At 45.1% G+C, this 27,843-nt stretch overlaps 1 protein-coding gene across 4 annotated transcripts in view; it reads right to left on the reverse strand.

Annotated features, from left to right (window-relative positions):
* The window catches only part of Vps8 (VPS8 subunit of CORVET complex), a 216,731-nt gene that overhangs the window by 97,153 nt on the left and 91,735 nt on the right, over window positions 1–27,843 (reverse strand). For all 4 annotated transcript variants that reach the window (XM_038345871.2, XM_038345872.2, XM_038345876.2 and 1 more), the window contains 9 exons: window positions 24,135–24,177; window positions 21,935–22,007; window positions 21,171–21,290; window positions 16,531–16,602; window positions 11,437–11,556; window positions 10,373–10,429; window positions 5,659–5,741; window positions 4,608–4,692; window positions 3,642–3,740 (listed from right to left, as the gene is read on the reverse strand). In XM_038345871.2, coding sequence (XP_038201799.1) covers window positions 3,642–3,740; window positions 4,608–4,692; window positions 5,659–5,741; window positions 10,373–10,429; window positions 11,437–11,556; window positions 16,531–16,602; window positions 21,171–21,290; window positions 21,935–22,007; window positions 24,135–24,177 — 752 coding nt within the window. The remainder of the gene's footprint in view (window positions 1–3,641; window positions 3,741–4,607; window positions 4,693–5,658; window positions 5,742–10,372; window positions 10,430–11,436; window positions 11,557–16,530; window positions 16,603–21,170; window positions 21,291–21,934; window positions 22,008–24,134; window positions 24,178–27,843) is intronic.

Genomic DNA, 27,843 nt, shown 5'->3' on the forward strand with positions numbered 1-27,843 from the left:
ATAAGACTCTGCCAGTAAATTCTTAGAACTGATATTTTCCATAAACTAGCAGGATGCAAAATCAACGTGAGAAAAAAAATCAGTAGCTGTCCCTATATACCAGCAATGAACAGGCCGAGAGAAATCAGGAATGCAACCCTATTCACTATAGCTAAAAACAAAACAAAACAAACATGAAAACTCTTGAAATAAATCCAAGGAAGTGAAAGACGTTTACAGTCAAAGATTTAGAGCACTCAAGAAATTGAAAAAGACGCTGGAAGATGGACAGACTTTCCATCTTCAGATGACTATTATGGATATAAACATGAAAAAGCTTATATTACCAAATATTATTGTCCTGGCTAGTTTTATGTCAACTCAACACAAGCTAGAGTCATCTGGGAAGAAAGAACCTTACTTGAGAAAATTCCTCATCAGATCACAGACAGGTCTGTGGGGCATTCTCTTGATTGACAATTGATGGGGGAGGGCCCAGCTCACTGTGTGTGGTGCCACCCCTGGCAGATGGTCTGGGGTGCTCTAAGAAAGCAGGCTGAGCCCAGCTGCAGAACACAGCAGAGCAGGTCCTGCACCCTGCCATGTTAGTGTTGAGGGCCATGCTGCCATGGGCGCCAAGCCAATCTGAATGGCCTGCGCTGCCACCTGGGGCCATGATGACATCCAAGTGCAGACTGCTACTGAGAGCCATGTCTGGATCCATGGTCCTACCACAGCTGGGTTCTGTGTTGACGTCCATGGCCCATATACCATCAAAGGCCATACACAGGTCCAGGGTCTGGGGGTGTGGCCTGTGGCCATATTGGTGTCTAAGGGCTTTGCTACCACCATGGCCATGACAATCTGGGTGACCTGCACTGCCACACAGGGCCAAGGGGTCGCCTAGGCCCAGACTGCTATGGTGGGACATGTCTGGGTCTGTGACCCAGCAACAGCCAGGGTCTGGGTTATGTCTGTGACTCCTATTGCCACTGGGCAATGAGCAGATGCCCTGGATCTGGACAGCCACCTGAGACCATGCTGGTGTCCGAGGGCCTTGCTGCCATCAGTGCCATACTGATCTATAGTGCTATTTTGTTTGTGTTTTAAGAAATAAAACTTGCCTGAAGATCAGAGTACCGAGTTAAACCAGGAAGTGGTGGCACAAACCTTCAATCCCAGGACTCAAGAAACAGAGGCGGAGGGATCTGTTAGTTCAAGGCCACCCTGGGCTATAGGAGACTGAATCTGTCGAAAAGAGAAACAGATCTCACACAAAGGTGACTCCAGCACTTGGGATCACTTGCCTTTAATCCCAGCACTAGGGAGGTGGAGACAGGAGTGATACGGCTGGGCAGAGAGGACTGTAAGGCGGGAGGAGACAGGAGCTCAGTGCAGTCTGAGGAGCAGTGCAGTCTGAGGAGCAGTGCAGTCTGAGGAGCAGTGCAGTCTGAAGCACTTTGAGGACAGTCTGAGGACAGGACCACCCTTTTAGTCTGAGCACTGGTAGAGGCTACTCTGCTTCTCTGATCCCTCAGTTTTCACCCCCTAATATCTGACTCTAAGTTTTTATTATTAAGACCAACTAGAATTCGTGCTACACGGATCTTGGTGACTTGTGCTGCCACTGGGGCCAAGGTGACATTTGGGCCTGAGTTGCTGCCAAGGGCATGTCTGGATCCATGTTCCTGCTGCAGCTGGCATCTGTGATGATGCCCATGGCCTGTGTTAGCACAGGGAATAACAGAAATCCTATGTGCTAAAATCCAAGGGTCATGCTGAGCTGGCCCCGCCCCTCACTAGACACTGCAGCAGGAGAGCTGCCCCCACTCCCGCACTTGGGAGAGATGGTCCTACCACTCACCACGGGTATGGGAGAGGTGGCCCTGATGGCATGAGCCTTTAGAGAATGGGCTCTGCCCCTCTCTGGGCCTTGGGTCTGCCTCCCCTAGGATTTACTCCATCTATGACCTGCTGGAGTGGATGAAGGGATTGGTCCTGCAGAATGGTAACCGCAGAATATCCGAGAGGAATTTCGGTGAGGGTCTGGTGATGACGGTGTGCGAGAGGTCCTGAGCCAGACCGATGACTCATGGCAATGAACATTTTGTGGGTGGGGCTGATTGGACAAAGGGTATATGTACTACATGACACACCACAGTTCCGGATGCCACTAGAATGAAGATGAGTCGGAACGATGGAGGAGTGAGGTCGTTTGTTTTGTTTTTAAATTAATACTGGGAGGACACATGCTGCAAGGGTGAGGGGCAGATATGGAGGGACTGGAAGGCGAGAGGGATTGGGGTGCATGATATGAAATTCCCAAAGAATCAATGAAGAATTATGTAAAAAAGAAAAACAGTTACAGTTACTGAGGAAAACTCCCATAATATCTGCCACTACTTAGCTAGCAAAAGTTAACTTGAAAAACACCCATTCAAATGGTACAATTTAGTAGTTTTAGCAGTCCCAGCTCTGGTCACCATTTGAGGTAAGGAATGTGCCCATACTTCAGCCCCAGCTCCATCTGGTCAGTGGAGGTTAGTGTTGTGACCAGCCCTAATTAGTAAATCTTTCATTAGCAGGCAGAGGTTAACGCAGAAACCCATAACGGGCTCCAGTGCCAAGAACACGTGGTGGAGGCGTGCTTAGTCCTGCGTTCTCAGGCCTGCATGGAATGGCTATATTGCCCCCTCCATGGCTCCGGGAATATCTAAGAAGCGGGGATGGGAAGAATTAAGAGCTGGAGGAAGGGGGTATGCAGTAAAAAGACATCTTTTGGACTCATGAACCTACTGAAGCTGTGGTCATCTGTACAACAGAGCCCATCACCATTTCATCCTGGAGGAGGGGCCCATGAGGACCCATCCCATCCTTAGAGAATATGGGCAATTATTGGGAGTTGGGGGAGATGGGTGTTGTTTTCTTCAGTGGCATTGCCATTGCTCCAGCAAATAACCTCTTACCCACACCTGGGCACTCAGTGGGTCGCACACAAAAAGATGTGAAAACTGTGGTGGCTTGAAAGAATAAGGCCCCCAGAGGGAACGCACTATTAGGAGGTGTGGCTTTATTGGAGTAGGTGTGCCTGTGTTGGTGTCACTGTGGAGGTGGGCACTGAGGTCTCGCATATGCTCAAGCTCGATGTAGGATTTCCCTCTGCATGCAATGATTACCATTAATGAATAAAGAAACTGCTTTGGATCTATAGCAGGGCAGAACTTAGCTAGGCAGGGAAAACTAAACTGAATGCTGGGAGAAGGAAGGGCGGTGTCAGAGAGAAGCCATGTAGCTATGCTGGAGACAGACACTGGAACTTTGTCGGTAAGCCACAGCCACATGGCGATACACAGATTAATAGAAATGGGTTAAATTAATATGTAAGAGTTAGCCAATAAGAAGCTAGAGCTAATGGGCCAAGCAGTGATTTAATTAATATAGTTTCTGTGTGGTATTTCGAGGCTAAGCGGCTGGGAACCAACAAGCGGCCTGTTGTCTCTTCACAACAATAGAAACCCTGACTAAAAGTATGAAGGGGACTCAGAAGAAGGGTTCTAATGAGAGAAGGAGGGGAATGAGGGGAAAGAGGCATGAAAATGCTAAAATTCATTATATAAACATGAAACTGTCAAAAACAGTCCTTAAGGATTCGGAGTGGGTACCTCCATGTGATCCATTGCTTTCTGCCACACAGACTGCTTCTCCTCAGCACTGTGGCCAGGAATAGACAAGATGTTGTGGATATAATTGAAGACGTCTTCCTGTGAGCACAAGACAATGCATTCAGCCCTTCACTCAAGCAGAACTCAAAGACGGCTGCTATCGACAGCAGCCTCCACAAACATCTATTATTAGATAAAAAACCATTTGGGTTTGGAGATACTTTATAGAAACTGGCATTAAAGAGGAAGAGTGAGTGCAAAAGCCATAGGGTAGCCTCTCTGAAGTTCTAAGTCTATTCCACCTACATCAGGTCTCAATTTGTTAACCTCACTGACAAACTGAACAGGACACTTTTGCTTTTGGTAATGCCTTGTCAACTATGCTCCATCTGTACTGATTCCCATTTCATCCACTGATCTCCGGTCTCTGAAGATGTTCTTTTCACGCTGCTTTGGGACCTTCATGTCCACTCCTCCCTGTGCACTCCTCCTTGAGCACTCCTCCCTGTGCACTCCTCCCCATGCATGCCTCCCCGAGCACTCCTCCCAGAGGACTCCTCCTTGAACACTCCTCTCCATGCACTTCTCTCGTGCACGCCTCCCTGAGCACTCCTCCCTGAGTACTCCTCCCTGAGCACTCCCCTGTAGATTCCTCCCTATCTCAGAGCTCGTCTTTGAGTGGCTTCTGTAATGCTAAAAGTCAGCTTACACGCTGCTTTTCTAAGACTTCTCTGCACGCTAGGTGTAAGACAGTCCTCTGTTACCCTCCAGAACCACACCACCCTCTTCCCTAGCACAATATTTAATTCTACAATTGCTAACTACCATCACAGAGTTATATATTCAAACTTCAGGAACTACATGTTTTAATTATAGCAGAAACTCAACAAAAACCAAGTGACTATGGCTAGGGAAGCGAGAATGTGGGGGAGGCTCAGACACAGGTGAATCTGTCTTTGAACTCACCTCCCTCAATGGGTCATGCAGGTAGCAGTCAATGATTTTGTCATACTGGTGTGCTCGCTCATACATGAATTCACAGATTTGATAGCTGGAACGAGAAAGGACAAACTTCAGTTGCCAAACAGGCAGGTGGCGTTGTGCTTCTGACATTCAGAACTTTACTCAAGCGTGTGTAAAAGGGAATGATGTCATTTTTAGTGCCAAATAAAGGTCTAAGAATGTTAAATACAAAGGCGTCTCAGACTTGGAATTCACATCAGGGACACAGTAAATCACATGAATATGCGAACGCTGAGAACCTCTGGAATCTGGTCCCAGGTATTTCAGACAAGGGCACGTAATGGGTATTAGATATCTAAGAAAGAGGAGTGTCTGCCTCTCTCCTGCCTCCTGACTGAAGATGCTACTGAATGCTGTTTACAAAGACCTTAAAGAGACAGTATGCTGTCTATTTTCTAAAGAAATAGCTGGTGCTAGGTATCAATGATTTGTAATATTGTTTGTTTGTTCAAAACTAAATACAATAAACTAGGTGAGTGTTAACACACTGCATCTTATTTATTATGCTAATAACTGTCATAATCTAACAAATACCACAGGTATATTACTTTAAAAAATCTAGAGCTGGGCATGTGTATGGTGCCAGCACGTGGGAGGCAGAGACAGCAACAAGACAAACACACGTCATACGGTGCACATTCCAGGACAGCCTGGGGCTGCACAGTGAGAACCTGCCTCAAAACACCAGACATAACTAAATACCAGTATAAATAAGGTGAACACAGGAAGACTGTTTGTTCACTTTCACATTAAAGAAAATACACATTTCTAATTTAGGCTATACATTTCTCAAATTTTGCTAACTTTTAGAATTTATGTGAAAGGCAAAAAATAAAAACAAACAAAAAACCTCAGGTTTATGTTTTTGTTACTGAGGCTGTTATTCCTATGCCCTTTCTTAATTAAAATAGCAGAAATGCAAAATAAACTAGGTTTCACATTAGAGAATTAACAGTACTATGGAAAATTAATATACAACTTCAAAACAGCTCACAATTCAGCCTTTTCTGCCATGCGGATGAGCCGACTCTCTTCAAATTGAACTATGCCTCCAGCCTGAAGCAATTCTAAAAGGACCTGAAAATTTAAAACAAATGAGGAAACATTGTGAGGTTTATTTACTGTTCTCTGAGTCCATTCACCCATGCAAGCCCATCACCGTCTTCCTTGTGTCTTATTACTGTGTTCACTAACGTGCTGATTCTCCTTTTCAAACATGGAAGGAATACCACAGCATCTTCAGGTACAGCCCGCACACTCAAACTAACCTCTAAAAACCTGTATATATCATTCTAAGAAGTTTGGTTTTTATTTGTTTATACTTTATATGTATGAGTGTTTTGCTGCATATATGTGCACCATGAATGCATGCTTGGAACCTGTGGATGCCAGCAGAGGGTGCTGCATCCCCACGGATGCTAGGAATCAAACATGGTTCCTTTTGTGGGGCTCTAGTAGAGTTACTCTAGGGTAAACATTAAAACACAATATTTGTTTTCTAAAAGTACTCTGACCTTGAAGAAATCTTGGTAAAGCAGTGACTGCTTTCTGTGATTTACAGAGTTGTTTTTCTGAAGCAGTTTTATAGCCCACAATCCTCACACACAAAAAGATCAGGAATTCAAGGTCAGCTCAGCCACGTAGTGAATTCAAGGCCAACCTGGGCCACATGAAAGTTGCCTCAAAAAAAGGGGGACATTTTAATCCAGGTGTCACAGAACACACATATAATCCTAACACTCAGAATGCTGAGACAGGAGGATCATAAATTCTAGACCAGCCTGGGCTTTACAACAAGACCTCATTTCGAAAACAAAGACAAAAAACCAAAAACAATAAAAGCCAAAATAGTGGCGCTCACATCACTTCCCATAGTGGCCGGAGACAGAGTGGGCAGAACAACGGTGCAGTTAGGACCTCAGGCCTGCACGCCAGCTCGGCCAGGGTGCCAGGAAACCTGCACCAAGAACTTTTTATTATTTTGATGTTAAACAAAACTGATCTGAATTTTATATTCAAGACCCAAATTTAATCTGTTTAGAGCACTGGAATGTAATGTCATATGCAATAAAAAAGGAAAGAAACCTATTCACTGTGTCAGTTTGGAATAAAATAATGTAATGAGTTGAAGACAATCTCACCAACTCATTAGAGTATCATCACAGATTTTTGTGAGCAAGTTATTCAGTATTATTAAAAATTATATTAAACTAATTTATAACTATCTATGTTAAAAACAAAGGTAATGAAACTCAAAATTCATCATTTCCCATTATTTCATCAAATTTTGCTGCTCTATCTGCTCTTGAGGCTGTTTATTCCCATGCAGCTGCATCTGAATGGGGCAGCGGCACACAGGTGTGCATGAATGGGGGTGTACTGACATACAGGTGTGCATGAATGGGGGTGTACTGACACACAGGTGTTCATGAATGGGAGTACTGACATACAGGTGTGCATGAATGGGGGTGTACTGACACACAGGTGTGCATGAATGGGGTAATGACACACAGGTGTGCATGAATGGGGGTAATGACACACAGGTGTGCATGAATGGGGTACTGACACACAGGTGTGCATGAATGGGGGTAATGACACACAGGTGTGCATGAATGGGGGTACTGACACACAGGCGTGCATGAATGGGGGTGTACTGACATACAGGTGTGCATGAATGGGGGTAATGACACACAGGTGTGCATGAATGGGGTAATGACACACAGGCGTGCATGAATGGGGGTACTGACACAGGCATGCATGAATGGGGGTACTGACACACAGGCATGCATGAATGGGGTAATGACACACAGGTGTGCATGAATGGGGTAATGACACACAGGTGTGCATGAATGGGGGTAATGACACACAGGTGTGCATGAATGGGGGTAATGACACACAGGCGTGCATGAATGGGGGTACTGACACACAGGTGTGCATGAATGGGGTAATGACACACAGGTGTGCATGAATGGGGGTACTGACACACAGGTGTGCATGAATGGGGTAATGACACACAGGTGTGCATGAATGGGGTAATGACACACAGGTGTGCATGAATGGGGTAATGACACACAGGTGTGCATGAATGGGGGTAATGACACACAGGCGTACATGAATGGGGGTAATGACACACAGGCGTGCATGAATGGGGGTACTGACACACAGGTGTGCATGAATGGGGTAATGACACACAGGTGTGCATGAATGGGGGTAATGACACACAGGCGTGCATGAATGGGGGTACTGACACAGGCATGCATGAATGGGGGTACTGACACACAGGCATGCATAAATGGGGTAATGACACACAGGCGTGCATGAATGGGGGTACTGACACACAGGCGTACATGAATGGGGGCGCGGCACACAGGCGTGCATGAATGGGGGCAGCGGCACACAGGCGTGCATGAATGGGGGAGGTGGCACACAGGTGTGCAGTCAGGCATCTTCCAGTTCCATAATTTGTAACAACACACTGGAAGACTAAATAAGCCATAGTGACATGCCTATAAATCATCAAAATGTTGTTTAAAAAATCTTACTTTTGAAGGGTTGTGAAAACAAGCAAGCAAACAAAAGAAGGCAGAGCCATTGTGGTCAACACAAGCTAAAATGTTTATTCATTGGTTCCTTGACATAGATAGTTTGTCAGTCTCTGGTAAAGAACGTGGGAAAAATATTAGTTCCGCAGTTAAGCTAAAAAGTGTGACTGTCTGGGCTGGCAGTAGGTGAAGGGGCTGCCCCTGGCCTGACAACTTGATCCACTCAATCCCAGGGCCTCCATGGTGGAAGGAGAGACTTAATCCTGACTGCTGCCTTGCACACACACACACTGCGGCTTATGCTCGCACACACAAAGTAAATAAATGTAATTTTTTGAAGTATGTCTATCTGTAGGCATTACATTGTAAAGAGGAAAAAGGCATTATTTATTTTTTATTCAAAATGTTCCCTGTGAGGAGTAACAAGAGAGTAATGGGTAGGGTGTGTGCAGGTGCTGTATGAGTGTACAGGACTGCACAGAGAAATAGGAAACGTCCAGGGGAAACCCCTCATCTTGTCTGCTAACTACAGAAAGTGATAAAAACACAAAGTGCTATCTGATTGGCCAGAGCAGTCATGTTTTACTCTCAGCTTGTTCATTTACATAAATTTACATAAATGGCAACAATCATACCAGAACTACTTGGGGAGCTAATCATCGACTATGAGCACAGCACTGGAAAACACTAAGACATACTGCATGAACCAAATCTGATACATGCACCCATGGACGGAGTCCTGGGCTAGCAGGGAAGGAAGTCACCATGTCCTAATCTGAATTGTGACCTTGAAAACTTTTTTATTAATTTTCAGTATTTCAAAGACTGAGGAGGGAGAGCCATGTGAATGGGGCACCTCTGTAATTAGTGTGGATAAGGTGCTGTGACTGTTTTTCAAGGTTTGGCTTTAATGTTCAGACTTGGCCGCATAAGCACTAACGGCAAAGCTGAAAAGGAAACACACCACGTTAATTCACCTTCTGTCAACGAGGCCTTTTATTCTAGGAGGTTATATGCTCACACCAAGCACACTGCGATCCGCCCTCACGGTATAGACAAACGGGTATATATAAAATAAAAGTTCCCTCGCTGCTATTTGTACTCAGTGTAGTTAACAGGAAATCAAACACTGGCCTTGTTCTCTTGTTCTGCACGGTGCCTGGGAGACGGCGGAGCGGCTAGAGTTCACGGCTGCCAGCCTACTCTTCGTGGAGTCTCTGTGTGTGGGCTGTGCACTACACACAGGAAAGCCACCCAACAGCCACGACTCTAAATCCTGTGACTTATACTATTTCAAGTGGGCTGGCTTAGCACCCACAGTTTCAGTGCACAGGCTATGAAGGACCTCTCGCGAAAGTGGCCTGAGAAGAAATGGTAGCCAGTACTGTCCCAGTGATTAACTGGGGTGTGTGGGAGTGGGGAGGTGGATTCTAGTCTCCAAATGGCGGTGCGGCAGCACCTTAGTGTATCCTCAGAACTGAACGCACCAACACTTAGGGTCCTGTAGTTTGTGGTTCAGAACAGAACCTTAGGAAGAGTGGCAGAACAAACACTGACTGCCACTACATGATGCGGGCACGCTGGGTGCAGGTCGCTCTGTCGGGCTGGGGCTGCCTGGCTATGCTCTGCACACATCTTCGCATCCACTGACTGCCACTACCTGTGAGCTCGAGCCTGTCCAAATCATGTCCCTGTTGTGTAGTGAAGCCACTACAGCAGAGCTCTTTCTGGCTCGCTCCGTGAGAGTGCTGACTGACTGACGGGAGCTGAGACCATCCAGGAAGGCTCCAGGAGCACCTGGGGGGGGGGGGGAGTATCATGACTAGGTTAGCCTGGGAGGGATTGTCTTGATGATGCTTGCGGAGTGGAAAGAGGAAAGAGCCACCCTGCAGGGGACAGCACCATTCTCTGTGCTTGGGTCCTGGACTGCAGGAAAAGGGAACCGCTGGCTCAGTGCCAGCTTTTGTCCATCTCTGCTTCCTGAGTGTGTGTTAACATAGCCATCTGCCTCAAGCCCCTACAGAGACAACTGCTCAGCCACGATGAACTAAAAGAAATTCTGTCTCCCTTAAGGGCTTTGGTTAGAGCATTTTATCAATCAAGAACAAAGATAACTAAGACAGACCTTTCCTCCCAGTCTCTAGCAAAGCCTGCTAGCGCTCATACCTGCTGCCTTTCAGAGTGGCGGGAGTCATCGTCAGGGCTGCACAGGAACTCCAGGACCTGGCCAAAGGTAACAGCAAAAATTATCCTTCCATGTCGGCAATTCTCGCTCCCCTGTAACAGGCGCCGCCCTGTGCAGTGCTGTCCCAGCTGATGGTGACTGTGTGAAGCACAGGCTTCAAGGAGGCCATCAATTTAGCATGTGTACCATATGTATTTTTGTTTTTTATCAATTAATTTGTTTTTCAAGTCAGGGTTTCTCTGTGTAGCCCTGGCTGTCCTGGAACTAACTTTGTAGACCAGGCTGGCCTCAAACTGAAAAGATAAAAACGCCTTTGCCTCCCCATGCTGGGATTAAAGGTGTTTGCACCGCCTGGCTGAGTATAGACATTTCGTTACTGCTGAGAAGTATAATTGGAAGCACTGTACTTTGAGGAAGCATGGACTTCAGTCAGGGTGCTTGAATCTGAATCCTATCCTAATATATATAATAAGATTTCTGCTAGAAAAAAATAATGATCTGAGTCTGGCTTTAGACAAGCTGTTTAACCTTTCTGAGATTTCTCTGAAAAATGAAGATTATCAGAATGATTTTAGAGCATCTGGCAGACTTGGTAACACACACAGTGCTCTCCTGGCTCTGAGAAGTGCTCCCCACAGCACAGTTATCACCGACTTCTGCAGATAACGGTAGTCTTCGTGCTCCCTGTGGACATGCAGGGGAGGGATGTTCACACTGTGACTGAGGAACGCCTAGAGACTCAAAGTCACGTATAAGGAGACTAGAATTTTCCAAAGTAATCTCTTCTCCAAACCACCAATATGGTCTTACCATCAGGCAAAGTTAGCAAATTCAGAACAAGAAATTCTAGGCAATTTAGAGTAACCAAATAACTTTTAAAAATAGAATATTGATAAGCCATGCTTCCATAATGCTAGGCATCCGGCAGAATCATATTGCCCAGAACACATCATTAAAACACACATCCCAAATTCAGATCCTGAACTTGAACACAGTCCCGAGAACAGAAGAAACCAGCTCCAGGTCTCACTGTAGAGACACTCACTTGATCGAAGAGAGTTCTGTTCACAAACAAAGTATTGTCAGGCTTTGCGAGCTGCCGAGCGAGGAACGTGAAGAGACACCCCACTTGTGATGGAGTAAAGTCTGAATTCTCCACCATAACCTGGTGAGCAAAACAAACCATTGAGGCAATACTCCCATCTAGTTTGAATCAAAAGCATGTGCACACACATGCACACACACGCACACACTGGTACACACACAGGCACACATGCATGCACACAAGCACACAGACACGCATAGGAGCCTCATAAGTGAAGACTCACAAGAATATTCTTTTTTGTTTTGTTTTGGTTTTTTTTTGTTTTTTGAGACAGAGTTTCTCTGAAGTTTTGGTGCCTGTCCTGGAACTAGCTCTTGTAGACCAGGCTGGCCTCAAATTCACAGTGATCCCCTGCCTCTGCCATGCCACCAGAGTGCTGGGATTAAAGGCATGCGCCACCACTGCCCAGCTAAGAATATTCTTTTATGAGTGGTACAGAAGCCGGGCTCAGTACCATCTTGAGAAGGAACATAGCTCCGTGCACATCTCAGGGAAACACCAGGGTGATCTTGTCATGTTTCTAGCAAACGAGAACTGCATCCCAGAGAATTCAAAGAAACAATGGTCGCTTCTCTCTGGGATCCTTGGCAATGCCTACTAAAATAATTTTCATTTAATTTTGCTAACATTACTACAGATCTGCCTATCAACAAGGAAATAAGAATGCTGCTTTGGGGGTTAAAAGTAAGATAACCTGCCACCATGGAACCCCAGAAGGAAGGCAGTTACGGCTGCCTTCGTGGGGTGACTGCTGTCTGCTGTGTCTGCAGACAGCCCTGGGGGTGGCGGCTTGTGTTACCATCGCAGTCATTCCTCTGGTTTAACTTTGCTCTTGTGTCCTATGTCCCCCAGTACACATGGTGCTATGACAGGGGCCATTGACAGGGTGATGGGAAGCACAGATTGCCACCTTGACAGAAGCTGGAATCACCTGGGCCACAGGCCTCCGGGCATCCTGTGTGTGTATGAGGGTTATCTTGATTGTGTTAAGTGAGGTAGGGGCCCTGCCCACCGTGGGCACCACCACTCCCTGGCTGGAATCCTATCTTAAATGGAGAAGGGGACTGAGAAGCAGCATTTGCAGTTATGAACTAAGAATAATGATGAGTCAGATAAACATCCTAAAATGTACAGTCAGATTACATCATTATAAATGTATAGTCAGATTACATCATTATAAATGTATAGTCAGATTACATCATTATAAACGCAAAAAAAAATGTGGAAGCCTAATTTTTATAAAAAAAAAAAAAAACCCACAACACAATAGTACATTAGATTCACAGTTACAGAAGGAATCTCTGAGAAAATGAGAGAGAAACAACTCCTAAACAAAGCTCTGAAATTTTAAGTAGAACCTTTGGAAATAACAACAGAGAGAGGTGAGAACAATGGTGTGGGTACTGGGGGCAGCTGTCTGCCAGGGAAACCCCATGTACTTCTGGGACTCAGAAGCAGAGAGAGGAGAAATCAGATGACAGCCTCGCTAATCTGGAAGACATGACACAAACCATGGGACGAAGGGGTGGGCTGCGATCAGGGCTGTGCTGGGAACTGATCCTGTGTACAGAGAGGACACAGTGTCAGGAGGCCAGTGTGTGAGGGCTGCATGGGCCCACGGGAGGAAGGTCCCACACTGCAGCAGCAGTGATGGAACACATGCTCAGTGCAGAGAACAGCCAGGAAAAGTGTTCCCACATATGGAAAATGTAAGAGCGACACATTGTGAGCATGATCAGTGGGCGGATAATCCTGCCATTAGCAAAGAAAGAATGCAGACATTTGTCACTGAAGATCCTGGATGTTGAGGGCTGTCAAGTTGGATTAGCTGGGGTAAATTTACCACAAGTGAAGGTGTAGAACCCAGCATATCCACTGTAAGACTTCCAAGTTCCTTCTGCTACCCTCCACTCAGACAAAGAGATGTGAGATCTCGCTGCTATGAAACGCTCCCCCAGGGCCTAGGTCTGACTTACCTTCTTACTTGGTGGGCAACAAGCCCCTTCCTCTGCCCTCCTGTTTTACGATGGCAGTCGGCACTTGTTCAACTATACTATCATTGCCAAGTAACAGTACCAAGACACACAGCCCTGAGTTACACCTCCAGTTATACACTCCCAGTACCTCCATGTGGCCAGCCAGCTACATCACCGCATAACACATGTTCCAGGCCACGATCTTTAGAGAGCTTTCCCAGGCTCAGTCATCACCCTGCTTGGTGTCCAAGGGCCTTTGTCTAGGACTCCAATCTCGGGACCCAACTAGTGCTCCTCTCTGCCGTTAGCCCTTCTTCTGCTCTGTAAGGCCCCAAACTGCCTGACTTTACACAAACATTTTAAGAAAGCAGTTCAAACTCATAACAGATTCCTTTGCCAACTCAGCAAGTGTCTAACTGATTCTATCTTATAATTACATTTTTCCTCCAAAATACTTCAAAGGCCTTAAAAACCTTCCTAGGCATCTCTTGGTCTCCTGAGTTCTTTCCCTCTCTGCAACCACACAGCCCAAAACCTCGGCTACCTGTCCACCCTGCCATGCATTTGTTCGCGTCCTCTCAAAACCTCCCTCAAAGCACACTTCAACACACGTACAACACTGTCACCAGAAACCAGTGACCTCTATGTTCACGCCTTTATTGATTCGAGGTGAATTGTATAAGGACAGCATGGAAGCACAGCCGCCTGCTGGCCATCACGGGGAGTTCCGGAGCCCCAGTCTCTGCATCCGTAACAACCTTCCAGACTACCGTAACTTCAAATTCAAATTCCAACCTGACCGACGTATACGTGTTTCCTATACATGTTTCCTTGATGGGTACTAGATTTCAGGCACTGAAGAGCACATGTTCTGGGCACCCTACAACAACAGGCTGCGGTGAATAGAGTACATACAGCACAACACAATAATGTGATTCATATAGCAAGTGCCACTCATAATCCTCCTCAGTTCCTATCTTCAGGAAGCTCAAGTCAGGCAGGAAAATCTGTAAACAATTCCAATGCGGTGTGCAAGTGCAGCACAAAGTCTCTTGAGAATATTGAGGCGCCCTAACCCGTGGAGAAGGGTGTGAGAGGACACAGAAGGCGGTCCAGAATCTAACAGAGAAAGGGCGGAAAGCGGCGTTGAGGAGCTAAAAGAACATAAGCCGTGATGCTGACACAGAAGCTTGGTGGCTTCGGGTAAGTCAACATGGGTGAAGAGCATGCAGAATAGCGTGTGTATGGAGGTGGGGCACAGAGAAGGAAAGGAATCAGCTAGAGAGTAGTCAGGGACTATAACATATAGAGGGTCTTGGGTGTCACAGAAGACCACTTGGATGGATACAGCAAAAATGCTATATACTAGGCAATAGTTTAGATACAGTTTGTTCCCCGAGGTATACGAGCTGCAAGCTTGGTCTCACTTGTAAAAACATGAAACTTTTGATAGTCAGGGCCTAGTAGGCAGAACCTAGGTCATGGCAGACATTGCTCTGGGACAAGATTAATGCTGAGCTGTCACAAAAAGAGTTCACCTGATCCCTACAATCTCTCTCTGACTGCTTGACTTCCTCTCACATTTCCTGGTACTTGATGCCATTCACCATGTTGTAACAAAGTCGAGGAGACCTTTACTAGAAGCCGGACAGGCAAGGCTACCCAATTTTATGCTTTCAGCTTCCAACACTGTGAGCTAAATAAACCCTTTTCTCGATAAAATCTTGGGCCTGTCTGATGGTAAAAGTGCATTAACACATTCTCTAGTATCTGTTCTTCCCTCCTAACTGATAAACACAAGTTCTCATTTTTAGCTGAGCATATGGTAACCCAGAATGCTCTGGTCTCTCTTAGTAGCTCTCAAAGATCTGGATAACGTGCAACTTCGAAGGCGTTTCCTTAAGGACACAGTTCCTTCTGGGTCTTGATGGCACGGACTTGTTAGCTGCAGGGAACAGCTGGCCCTGAACAGCTACACTGAACCAGACAGAACCCATGCGCTAAGTGTAATAGAAACAGAGCGAGCTCAACCCCTGGGGGTTCTGAAGCCACTCTATTGGGTCAGATTGCCTATCTCCAGCTTAAAAAAGAATAATACATCTCCGTAATAGACTACTGTCACTTTGAGTTGTCTCTCGGGTACAATTTAACTGCAAATGATCTAACAGAGAGCCACAGAAAAATACCAGATAGACGAAAGGCAGGTCTACAAATAGGTAGACTATCTGGGAATGTAAACGAAAATTCTTTATATTAACCACGTGGATTTCACTGGCCTTGAGAATTCAAAAATTCTGTTCTCATAGTCACCACTGCCTGTCTTACCAGGCTAATAAATAGCTGAGCTGACGTGTACACTGCGAGCATGCCCTGTATGTCACCGAGAATATCACAGCTGCAGCGTGTTTGTGCTACATATAACTAGAGGACATTTTAATTATGGCCTCTTGACCAAAGTAATCTAAAAGGAATAAACCTCTATTTTATGGGCAGAGGAAGAGTGGTAACGCTAAGCTTTTAATGGAAACTTTCTGAAGAGCTGAGCCAACACAGGACAAGAACCCGTCTGTCTCTGCACGCACGCACAGCAACAGCACGGAGCCTAAAATAGGTCTTTGCCAACTCTGAAGCTGGACTGAGATAATCCTCAAATCATTTTTAAGTGTCACCCATCGTCTTAATGCCACAGCAGAACATGGTAATACCATAGTAACCAGCGCAGGCTGGAAAGAGACGGAGATTCTTGGCATTAATTATTTCTTAAAGCTGTCTCTATTATTGCACACAATCATACTAATAAAGTGATTACCACAATAAGCATTTCTAGAGGCTCATACACTGTACCCCAGCATCCAGTCTAACACTATGACACAGTAAGCTTTTTCAATTAATCACTAATATTTCATTCACATCTTGAAGACTAAACACCATAATCTAATACTAGCACTGCAACAAATGGCTCCACTGAACAAATTGTTTCAAATATTGCTATAAAAAGTTCAATTCACTTAAATACAGTATCAATCAATAGAAAGACATGCAATCTTTGAATACTTGCTTTCAGTAAAATATCCACAATGCGTTGCTGGTATTCCACAGCTTGTTTGTCATTTTTAAAATCTTCAAAGGTCTAAAAGAGAGAAAGACAAAATTGAAAATGAGTGCTTTTTGATAGTTTTGGAAGGAAACAAATTGTTAAATCCCCCCTTTAGCAAGAAACAATAGAACTTATTTTCTTTTATAAAATGTCTCGATGATTATTAAAGCATTTGAGAAATAAAATGAGGATAGTCTTTGTATTCTAATTTTTAAGGAATATTATCCAGTAATATCCAGTAATTTCTTTAATTCAGATACATTTTGTGAAGAAAATATGCATTCAGAATGTTATCCACCCCAGCATGGTCAAAGGTATGGTGAGTCCAAATATTTCAAATACAAAGAATGGCCATTCATAGGTGATGCTTCTTATATTACAGCAGCCAAGCCAGGAACATGGACAGAGCAGCTGTCTTTCCACAGAAATGACATAATGTAAAGCCCACACAAATTCACAAATATGGTTTGTTTTTACTAAGTGGTAGTGGCACATGTCTTTAATCCCAGCATTGATGAGGCAGAGACAGGTGAGTCTCTGAGTTCAAGACTAGCCTGATCCAGGATAGCCAGGGCTACACAGAGAAACCTTGTCTTGGGAAAAAAAAAACAAACAGATTTATTTTTAAAAATTTGCTTTTACCTGCCAGGCGGTGGTGGCGCACACCTTTAATCCCAGCACTCAGGAGGCAGAGGCAGGCGGATCTCTGAGTTCGAGGCCAGCCTGGTCTACAAGAGCTAGTTCCAGGACAGGCTCTAGAAACTACAGGGAAACACTGTCTTGAAAAACAAAAAAAAAAAAACAAAAAAAAATTGCTTTTACTATTTTTAATTGCATGACTATATAACTTGTATAACTAATTACATTATATGTAATTATATATACAGACATAAGTACACACACCGAGGGGAAGTTCTCTACAAGAGTACAGGTGCCTACAGAGGCCAGAGGTGCTAGAGGCCCCTGGAGCTACAGGTGGCTGTGAGCCACTGACAACGGTGCTGGGATTGAACTCAGGTCCTCTAGAACAACAATACATGCTCTTAACCACTGAGGTCTCTCCAGCTACTCTTTAAGATTCATTTTTATTTCATGTGTATGAGTGTTTTGCCTACATGTATGTGCATCTACCACATGCCTACCTAGTGCCAGTGGAGGTCAGAAAAGGACATCAGATCTCCTGTAACTGGAGTTACAGATGGCTGTGAGGTGCCACATGGGGGCTAGGAATCAAACCCAAGTCGTCCGCAAAAGCAGCAAGTGCTCTTAACCACTGAGCCCACTCCAGTCCCAGTTATGTCTTATATTTATGATAACGTATTTCTATGAAATTAAGCAGAAAACTACAGCATTTAATATGTCATGACATTCTAAGGTCTTAAAATGAATATGATATATACAGTGTTGTTATACAACCAGTGACTGAGGAAGAAGAAGGCAGTGCCACAAAAGAGTAGACACAGACAAACACCAGGGGAAGCTGGGATGCCAAACACACAGAGCTGTCCATTAAGGGAAGGAAGCTGGGGGCAGACATGCTTTCTAGCCGTGACCACACCAGATCCTCCCCAGACCACTATCATAGACTTGTTTTTCTCAATCTATAGAACATGTCTTTATGGGAAAATGCTAAGTAATTGTTATTTGCTAATTTCAGAAGGAAACAAATTATTAAATTCTCCCTCATCTCTGTACTCTACGTACAGAACCTTTCTTTATAGAAGGCATCCCATTGAATCTCAATGCAGTCCTGTCCGATCTTTATTTAACTTACTTTGTTCCTCAAGGAGGTTTACATCTGATTTGTTGTACACATGAGACTGAGTTAATTATCACCAGGAAAATTTTCACCGAGTTGTTCTGCACTTAAATATGCCTATGATAAACCACTTGGGGTCAGATTTTTAAAGTCTGAACCAACACCAGCTACTGAACTGTGTAGAACTGAATCTTCTTGCCTCCCTTTGACCATCTCTCTGGAGGCCTGTGGAGGTCACAGAAACCCCAGCAGAACTGGGCAACCTGGAACCAAGTCCTTAGGACAGAAGGGTGCAAAGCTGCAGGCTTAGTCACTACTCAGATCAGTACTTGGAAATAACTGAAATGCCATTTACTGCCGTGAAAAATTATTTTCATGATTTCTACAATTAAGAAAAAGGGTTTTCAGGGATAGGCATTTTAAAATAATCATGGTGTACAGGTGTGCATTTCACAATAGCCAGGAAATGGAGCCAGCGTTGGTGCCCATCAACAGCTGAATGGATAGAGAAAATGTGGATCACACACACAACACAATTTTATACAGCCATAAAGAAAAATGAAATCTGCAGGAAAATGAATGTAATTGGAAATCGTTATGTGAAGGAAATAAGCCAGACTCACAAAGATAAATACTGCATGCTTTCTTCACATGCAGAACCTAGTTTTACAGTGTTTGTGGAGCTGCATGTTTGTGTGTGTGTGTGTGTATGTGTGAATTTACAAATCCATGTTGTGGGACATGGATCTAGAAAGAGGGTCATGGGGGGCAGAAGAGACCAAGGAAGTAGGACATAGCGAGGTGGCAGGATACATGTGAGGGGACTTACTGCAGAAAGGAAAAGAATTGGCTGGGAGGAGGATAGGAAGTTGAGGAGGACCTTGGGGAGAGGAGTGGACGAAAACAAAGTATGATGAATGCATGTATGCAGATGCCATGAGGAAACCAAGGACTTAATATTATAACTGAAAAAAATTTTAATGTATTTTAATAATAAAGTGTAAAAATAAAAACAATTATGGCACGGTTTCTGAAAGGCCAACATTTTTAAGCCTAATTACCAGAATGAGCTACCATATCCTCCAAACAGTGCCAAGCACAGCACTTAAAATTTTTTTATTATTGCTTAATGTGTTCTAAATATAAAATGCATCAAAAACACTAGATTCTGGGTGGCAACATTAAAGTAGTATGTTACAAAAGCACTAAGTCCATACAGGACTACACACAAAGGGATGGAAACTGAGTCACAAGGGGCACACTGAACAGGAGTGAGAAAAGACCCCGGAGTATCTTCTGCTGGTTTGCACTTAGCAGTCCTGGTTCTGAGGAATGCTAAATAACATAGAAATGATGGTTGCTATGTTCCTGACCAAGGAAACAGACTGCATGTTGTCCTCATGGATAGTTTAAAAGGATCTGCACAGCCATGGGCTTTCAAGACTCTATCAGTTCTATTCAAGAACCTGCTAGCCTTTAAATGGACCACGGATTTTCTCTAACTTCTCTTTCCTCGGATTGGCATGCCTTCCCTTTCTATTTCTGCCTGGCACATGGCAGGCTTTAAAAGCAACTACTGAGAACAAAACAGCTTTTCATCTACTCTCCTTTGGGCCTCCTGGCTGCTGCACCTGGTCCCCTTCCCCTCCCCTCAGAGGAGAGTCCACTCTGGACTCTCTCAGATGTCCCTGCCTCTGACTACGTCTCCCTCTCATCAATAATAAATTTTCTCCTCCACTACCAAAAAAGGAAGAAAGGAAGGAAGGGAGGAAGAGAGGGAGGGAAGGAAGGAGGAAGGGAGGGAGGGGAAACAGCCATTGAATTATCAAGTTAATTATTCACACAGAAAAATAAAAGATGAGGTCACAGGAACATTTATTAATCTGGAAAGTTCAACCAGAGATATTTCTATACTTAAATATCTGAAGTATGTCTTAAATATGACCCTGTCTGAGGACAAGAGGATGGGTAAGAAAATATCTCAGTTCCATCTTCTGACATTAGAACATGAAGCACACACACACACACACACACACACACACAAACACATTCTCTCTCTTCCTCCCCCTTTCCTCCCTCCCTCATCCCAGGCTGCTACAGCCAGATGTCACTCAAGATGCAGAGGGTCCCATTTGCTATGAAGTGTTATTCAACTGCTAATCAAAGGCATGGAGATTTAGCAGGTGTTGTAACAGTGAGACGTGAAAGAGAACTTCCACAGCTCTTTCCTCCTGGCAGACTCCAGCCACTACCCTAATTAAATGAAGGTGCCTTTCAGCTGGGACTTCCACAGTCCACTCAACTGCAGCTAACTCTACCGCACTCATTACGTCTCCCTCAGAGCTCATCCGTACTGTGGACACCGGTGACATAATGTATGGAATCAGAGGTCGTACCACCTAGCAAAAAGCTTTTTTTTAAAAAAAAAAAAAAAAAAAATGTTGCACTGGAGAGATGGCTCAGCAGTTAAGAGCACTGACTGCTCTTCCACAGGACCCAGGTTCAATTCCCAGCACCCACACAGTAGCACACAACTGTCTATACCTGCAGGATCTGAACCCTCACACAGACATGCAGGCAGGCAAAACACCAATGCACATAAAATAAAAGTAAATAAATTATGGGAAACAGTACTCTGATTTTTATAGCATTTTATAAATACAAAAAAAACCAACAAAAATGCAAGGAAGGAAAGAGCTGCATTTCAACTCCTTCCTCTCCTGCTGGAGCATTACTACTAGGTGGGGGGGTCTTCTAATTCACACATGCATTCACACACACACACACACACACGCATCTTTGGATCATTTGGAAATATTTTAAGAATCACAGTGTCCCTTACCAGTGCCAAGACGTTCAGAAACTCTCTTGTGTCAAAGTGTAGCAAAGTCCGAACATACGGATAGACTTCCTCCTCAGAGGACGCTTCCACAGAGTGCAGCCGAATCAGAAACTCAAACACCTGCGGGTTGAAGCAACTGTGATTATCTCCCGGCAGCTGCCGTCTTACGGGACAAGGATCCATGTGGAGGGAACACAGGCGGGCTGAGCGGCACTTGAAACTGCCACCGCGTCCCGCAGTGTTTCTTTTAAATCCTCTCTTAACCACTGCAGATTCTTGTCCTTAGAGTGGAATTCCTGAGTTATGTTTAATGTCTAACTGCAATGTGTCTGCAGCCATTACACTGGCTAGCTTTATGCCAACTTGACACAAGCTACAGCCAATTGAGAGAAATGCCTCTGTAAGATCAGGCTGTCGGTAAGCCAGCCTACAGGACATTTAATTAATTACTGGTTGAAATAGGAGGTTCAGTTCATTGTAGTCCCCCTGGGCTGATGGTTCTGGGTTCTAAGAGAAAGCAGGCTGAGCAAGCCAGTAAGCAGCTCCCCTCCATGGCCTCTGCTTCAGCTCCTGCCTCCAGGTCCCTGTCCTGTTTGAGTTCCTGTCTCGACTTCTCTCAGAGAGGGAGTGTGTTGTATAAGCTGAAACAAACCCTTTCCTCTCCAAGTTGGTTTTATTGATGGTGTTTACCACAAGAAAAGCCCTAACTGAGACAGTCATCTTAAGAGGTCCAGACAGTAAAAACACTGTATAATAAGACTCACCTGGTTTTTAACCAAGGGAACAAGATCTTCAGGGATGTCACCAAGGGGGTAGGCACGACCTGCCAGGCAACAGCTGGAAAACAAGAAGAGGTCTGATGACCCATAAGGGGATAACTTCACATGAGTAACAGCTTCAACCCTGAGACGCTGCTTCCGTCATGACGCAGACTCAGGTCAGGTCAGGGTCACAGCCAGGTTGCTGCTGCTCTGCAGAGCTGAGACCAGATAAGGGCACCGTGTACTTCCAGAGGCCAGAAGAAAGGGTCAAAAGAGAAGAAGGCTGCAGTGATTAGTCCAGAAAGGAAGCTGACATATAAACTACCCTCACAAGTCAGGTTTATTGTAATTAAAGTTCCTCAAGGCCATGATGGGGCCTCAAGGTGGGAAGAAAACATTAGACAGAAACAATAAAATATGGGAATCTGAACATGATGGGGCCTTAAAGGGAAGGAGAGACTTCCCTTTAAATTCTGGAGATGCCTTGCATTAAGAGAATGAAAGATGGGGGAGAGGTGGGGGAAAGAGGAGAGAAGGGGGTAAGGGGAGAGAGAGGGGAAAGGGGGATGGGAGAGAGGGGAGGGGGGAGGGTAGAAAGGGGAGGGGAGGGGGAGAAGAGAGAGAGGGGAGAGGGGATGGGGAGAGGGGAGAGAGAGAATTAAAATGAAAGAGCTACCATGAGCAGGATGACGAGGGGAGGCCAGAGGAATCTCTACAGCCAGCCAGCTTCATCTCTGGCTGTCTTCATCACTGGTCCCGAGGACTTTTGGACCAATCCCCCAAACAACAGCAACGTCGGACTGTCTTTTAGAGTGGGAGAAGCTTGTCACTTGAGTCAGTACCGCTTGGGGGACCTGGCAGGGAGCATGGTGGAGCCAGGCGCCATAACCTGAGAGCTGTCAATCACAGTGCAGCCTCCTAAGTCTCCATTCCAAGGAGCGATGGAGGGAGTCTGGGAGTCTGGCTTGACTCAGACTGTGGGTCAGGCCTGAAGGCGCAGGCCCATGTTCTACAAAGGCTTCTGAACTGTTTCACCAGAAAGCTTCCAGAGAGAACCGCACTAACACTTAAACACCACATGGTAGCCCATTAATATGCATAATTTTTATGTTTTCAAGTGCCAGTTCAAGGAAAAACACAAAGATGATACTCAGTTCAGAAAACATGGGTGATGGGGGGCGGCACCTTGTATCCTGTGCCTGAGCAGGGGCCTCCATCCCTGTACCGCACTCAAGGGCAGTAGCAATAGGAACCCTCCATCAAACACCTCAGACTTGACATCGAGAAAGAACTTAATGGTACCATTCAACTACAGTTTGCCTGTTAGAGGCCTCCAAGACTTTAAGACTAGAGGTTTCAGGCGGTGGGTAAAACGCAGAACGAGCTGTGGGATAAGCTCTGGGGTGACCACCGCTTTTCAGGGGTGTCTGCATCTGAGAAAGAACTTGCCCTGGAGCTTCGCCTCAGAATCAGAATTTCTTAAAAAAAATTAATGATCTTAATTATTTATGGAGATCTGCATATGTCTCTTAATTAACTCTTTTGGGGAGGGGTAGGAACAAACTTTACACCTCTAAGAATCCGTCATCAATTTTTAATAACAGAAACAACTTGGTACCATATATTCTAGAGTGTAGAATAAAGTAATAAGGTGTTGGGTAACTGTGGCTGTGTCCTTACTAGCGAACCAGTCTAAGAGGTGTGAAACTGGCCAGTGCCTACTCCAATGCCACAGGAACTAAAATGATGCTCCCCGCCTTCCTGCCAAGCAGCCACATGGCCAGTTCTACCAGGACCGAGCCTTTATACTCTACTGGAATGAACCCTCTTCTACAGGTAGGGACATAAACAGTACAGTTTCACCTCTGTCACTAATGTCTCTGTGACTTAAACAAACCTCTTGTCCTTATTTGTAAAACAGGGTAACACACATCACCCAGACCTTCTGGAGGAAAAAGCAGAATGCACTACATGGCAGGTCTCTCGGCCACCAACAGAGAATTCTTCCTGGGGACTAGCCGGGCACTGTCGGGAGTTAGTGTCTATCAGGAATAACACAAAAAGCTTCGGATACTGCCGAACATAGAACCTGCTCTATGTTAAACAGCTCTGAAATATTGGAAAGCACTAGACAGACAGGATATTGTCATACCACCTCAAACACGGGGAGTCGGGGCACAGTCGGACACATCAGAACTCTCACCTGATGTACACCAGGAGCTTGTTGCCCATAACAACTTGCTCATCTGAAACAGAAAGAAAAGCACTGAGCGTGTCTCTCTCCGCCCTTTTCAGAGCTGTAACATCTATGTGGGGGAAAACTCAAAGTTGGCCTTAACAGGAAGTAAATATGTTTCCAAATAACATAAACGTGAGATGACGATTACTGCCACTTATCAAATATTCCATTAGGTTGTATCTGTAAACACGGGCAGAGTTAAGTAGATGCTTATGTATGACAGCCTGGGCACAGGGAAGGGGAGAAAAGCTGGCGACATGTAGACCATGGCCAGGCACCACTGAGATGCAGTTACGGTGTGTTCTCATGGTCACGTGAGAACTTTGGGAGTTGGAGTCAGTTTTCTCCTTCCACTGTGTGGGTCTGGGGTTTGAATTCAGCCTTGGCAGAAAGAGCCTTTACCCACTGAGTCATCTTGCTAGCACAAGATTTTGTAAATACTTTAGTTGTTTAATTGTTAGAAATCTCAGGAAGAGTATATCTAGCTTGTAATATATTCCTAGTGAGCTGAATCTATGAATTAGCATGCCCCTCTCTGCCCTTCCCAGGAGCTCCTTTGGAGTGGGAAGTCCGTGATTTGGCCTCTAAGCAGCCAGCATGGTGTCTGACACGCAAGCAGGTGGTCAGTGGATGTGCAGAGACAGCAAACAAAATCTAATTCGTTCTCCACTGCTCAAGGCTTCCCAGTGTGTTCTAGAGTTTTGTCATAAAAACAACTCCATCTAGATTCTTCAGCACTATATTCCACATCCTTTTATGGTAGATTCATGTGTAAAAGCCAACTTTCAAGTCTGTTTCAGTAATATAAGGTTTGGGCTATAATTAAATATAACAGATTAAGACCGAACGAAATTACTCCTGCCCCCATCATTGTAAACAAACAAAAATCCCTGCAAGCCCGCACTTAATACACAAATATGTGGATTTACAGAAGAGCAAAAAGATGCTGGCAACCTGAGGACACCCAGAGTTCTCTTCTCCTGAGGCCTTTCCCTCAGGATTAAATGCACTGTGCCACCTGAGACAACACTCAGGAAGACTTCTAGTTTCTCCAGCTTAAGTGACAGACAGAAATCCCAAGAATGAGGGCCTAGTCTGCATGAGGCCCTAGGGTCAAGCACACCACCAACCTGGCAGCTCCCTTAAGAGCCATTCTTACTACAGCTGCCCGACAAAATGAACGAGGAACTACTCAGTGGGGAAACAGCAGAATCCAGAGTATCCACATGACTGTTCTTACCCAGACCCAGCACCCTTCCGAGAGGAAAGCACTGCTCTTAGGGCATTGTGAGAACAACCACTGCAGCTGCCTGAGGCACTGCCATCACTGAGGACTAAGAAGGATGAATCTGCAAGAGTTTAAAAGCCCAATGTACTCCTGGGATCCCAGCAGCACAGAACAGCACACATGAGAGCTGCACACACCCAGGGAAGACCAGAAGTGGCCCTACTCACAACCAGAGCCAACGCTGAAGCTCTGCCCATGAAGGCCAAAGGAAAACTCTAACCTGTCAGGGAACTGAAAACTAAACAAAAGAATCAAGTAGGTCTCCCTGACCACTATTAGGGGAGGGGTGTGGTCTGATATTCTTGGGTGCAGTCAGTCTCAGGGCTATGACCTTCTGACACTGTAGACAGTTACCGTGAAGTGAGGTCCTCGCAAGCCCCAGCAGAGTCAGCACCACACTACTGGATGTCCAGATCTGAGGACTCAGGAAGAACCAAGACAACTACTGAACCAAATGCAGGAAGGCAGAAAACAATCCCCATAAAACACACCGTCTGCCATGACTGAGTCTGGACTCTGTGTCCCTGATGAGAAAGTGGCAACCAGATTGTGGGTGGCATTTCCAGAAGAAAAGGTGATGGAGACAATATGGTGAGGAGCTGACAGTGGCTGGGAAAAGAGACCATCAGAATACCATCATCCTAGTCTGGGACTGCCTCAGATGAACTCAGAAGAGGGCATGCACCACAGAACCGTGCCAAGGCCTAGGCTACATTGATCACTTTATCAGAGGTGTGAAATCCATATCTGAGCTTGTCACCCACTATCTACCAGCTTGTTAACTAGAAAAAAACAACAGACAGACAAATGTCATGTGATACTCCTGGTCAAAGACACTAGGGGGACAAGGATCCAGATAAAGAGCAACAGGTTCTGATGGTCTTAGGTAGAGCTTCTATTGCTGTGAGGAGACACCATGACCACAACAACTCTTATAAAGGAAAACATTTCATTGAGGTAGCAGCTTACAGTTCAGAGGTTTAGTCCCTTATTAATGCACACACATGGTGGTGTGCAGGCAGACATGGTGCTGGAGAGGGAGCTGAGAGCTCTACATCTTGTGTAGGCAAAAGGAAGTGGTCTAAGCCACAGGGCATGGCTTGAGCATATGAGACCACAAAGCTCACCTCCACAGTGACACAGTCCTCCAACAAGGCCATACCTACTCTGCCAAAGCCACACCTCCTAATAGTGCCACTCCCTTTGCAGGTCATGCTCTTTCAAATCACCACACTGGCATTGTCGACCCCTCTAACTGTACCACTGGCTAGAGATTGTAGATCCTGCACAGACTTAATGAGAGCAGCCACCAGAGGGCTGAAAGGGTGGGTAGGAGCGAAAGGGGAAGCGCTAATCTGTACAGTTACTGATGGCGAGAGACAGGAAAGACCCACAGAGCAGCAAAGGAGCTCTAGTGGGAGATGTACTGACACTTCTCTCTGATTACACGAAGACCACAGTTTTCAAACTGTGGAGAATGGGGCTTTTTGTGCACAGTTTTATGGCCACAGCTTATCTTATGCCCTGAGCAGAAGCTGGTGCACCTGCCCCTGGTGGAGCAGGTGGCCTCTGCGTAAGCCACGTCCTTCTCGGGTTTGCCTTCCAAGTTTCCCAGGTACAAATGCTTCTTCCTAACGCTTGCACTGTGTGACTTAGCAATTTTGATAAACAGCAACTTCCACATGGAGTCAAAACCGTCAATGCAGCTCACAAACTTTTGAAAAGCAATAAAAAATTAACTTATACTGTTGCTTCAGTTCAGCTAAATTGCAATTAGGAGAGTCTGGCAGGAATCTACTTTCCCATTTGAGCTAAAGTAATTTTGATATATAATGTTACCAGGTTATTTACCATGAACAAAAGACATTCTGATAACAGTTACCAAGTCTTTAGGAATTACTTCACAAAAGGAGTTAGGCTATATTAAATTTGAAACATTAAATATCATCACAGATATAAACAATTTGGAGATGTCCCATGAAACTGTCATTCATACAAATGGTAAACATTTTCTGAATATTAGCTATAAAAACTGGAAGAACTGAGGCACGAGACAGAACAATGAAATAACAGTAAAGATCTCTGTGCCAGTTTTCAATAAAGCAATTACAGAAGACAGGCAGGACCTGGAAGACTTGCACAAAACCATAATCCAATACCAGAAAATCCCACTAAATAGAATACTTTCAACACATTCCCTGGTGTAACTGAAACACCTCTAAAACAGACCAGACACTCAGCCATAAAATAAATCTCACCACAGTTCAAAAGGCAGACACATAATGATGCGCCTTTTCTAATGAAACAGGAATTCCTATCAGAATAAAATGTAGGAGGGGCTAGCAGCATGGTTTAGTGGTAAAGCACTCACCGTGCAAGCATGAC

This window comes from Arvicola amphibius, chromosome 10, assembly GCF_903992535.2.
Source record: "Arvicola amphibius chromosome 10, mArvAmp1.2, whole genome shotgun sequence".
Taxonomy (NCBI): Eukaryota; Metazoa; Chordata; class Mammalia; order Rodentia; family Cricetidae; genus Arvicola; species Arvicola amphibius.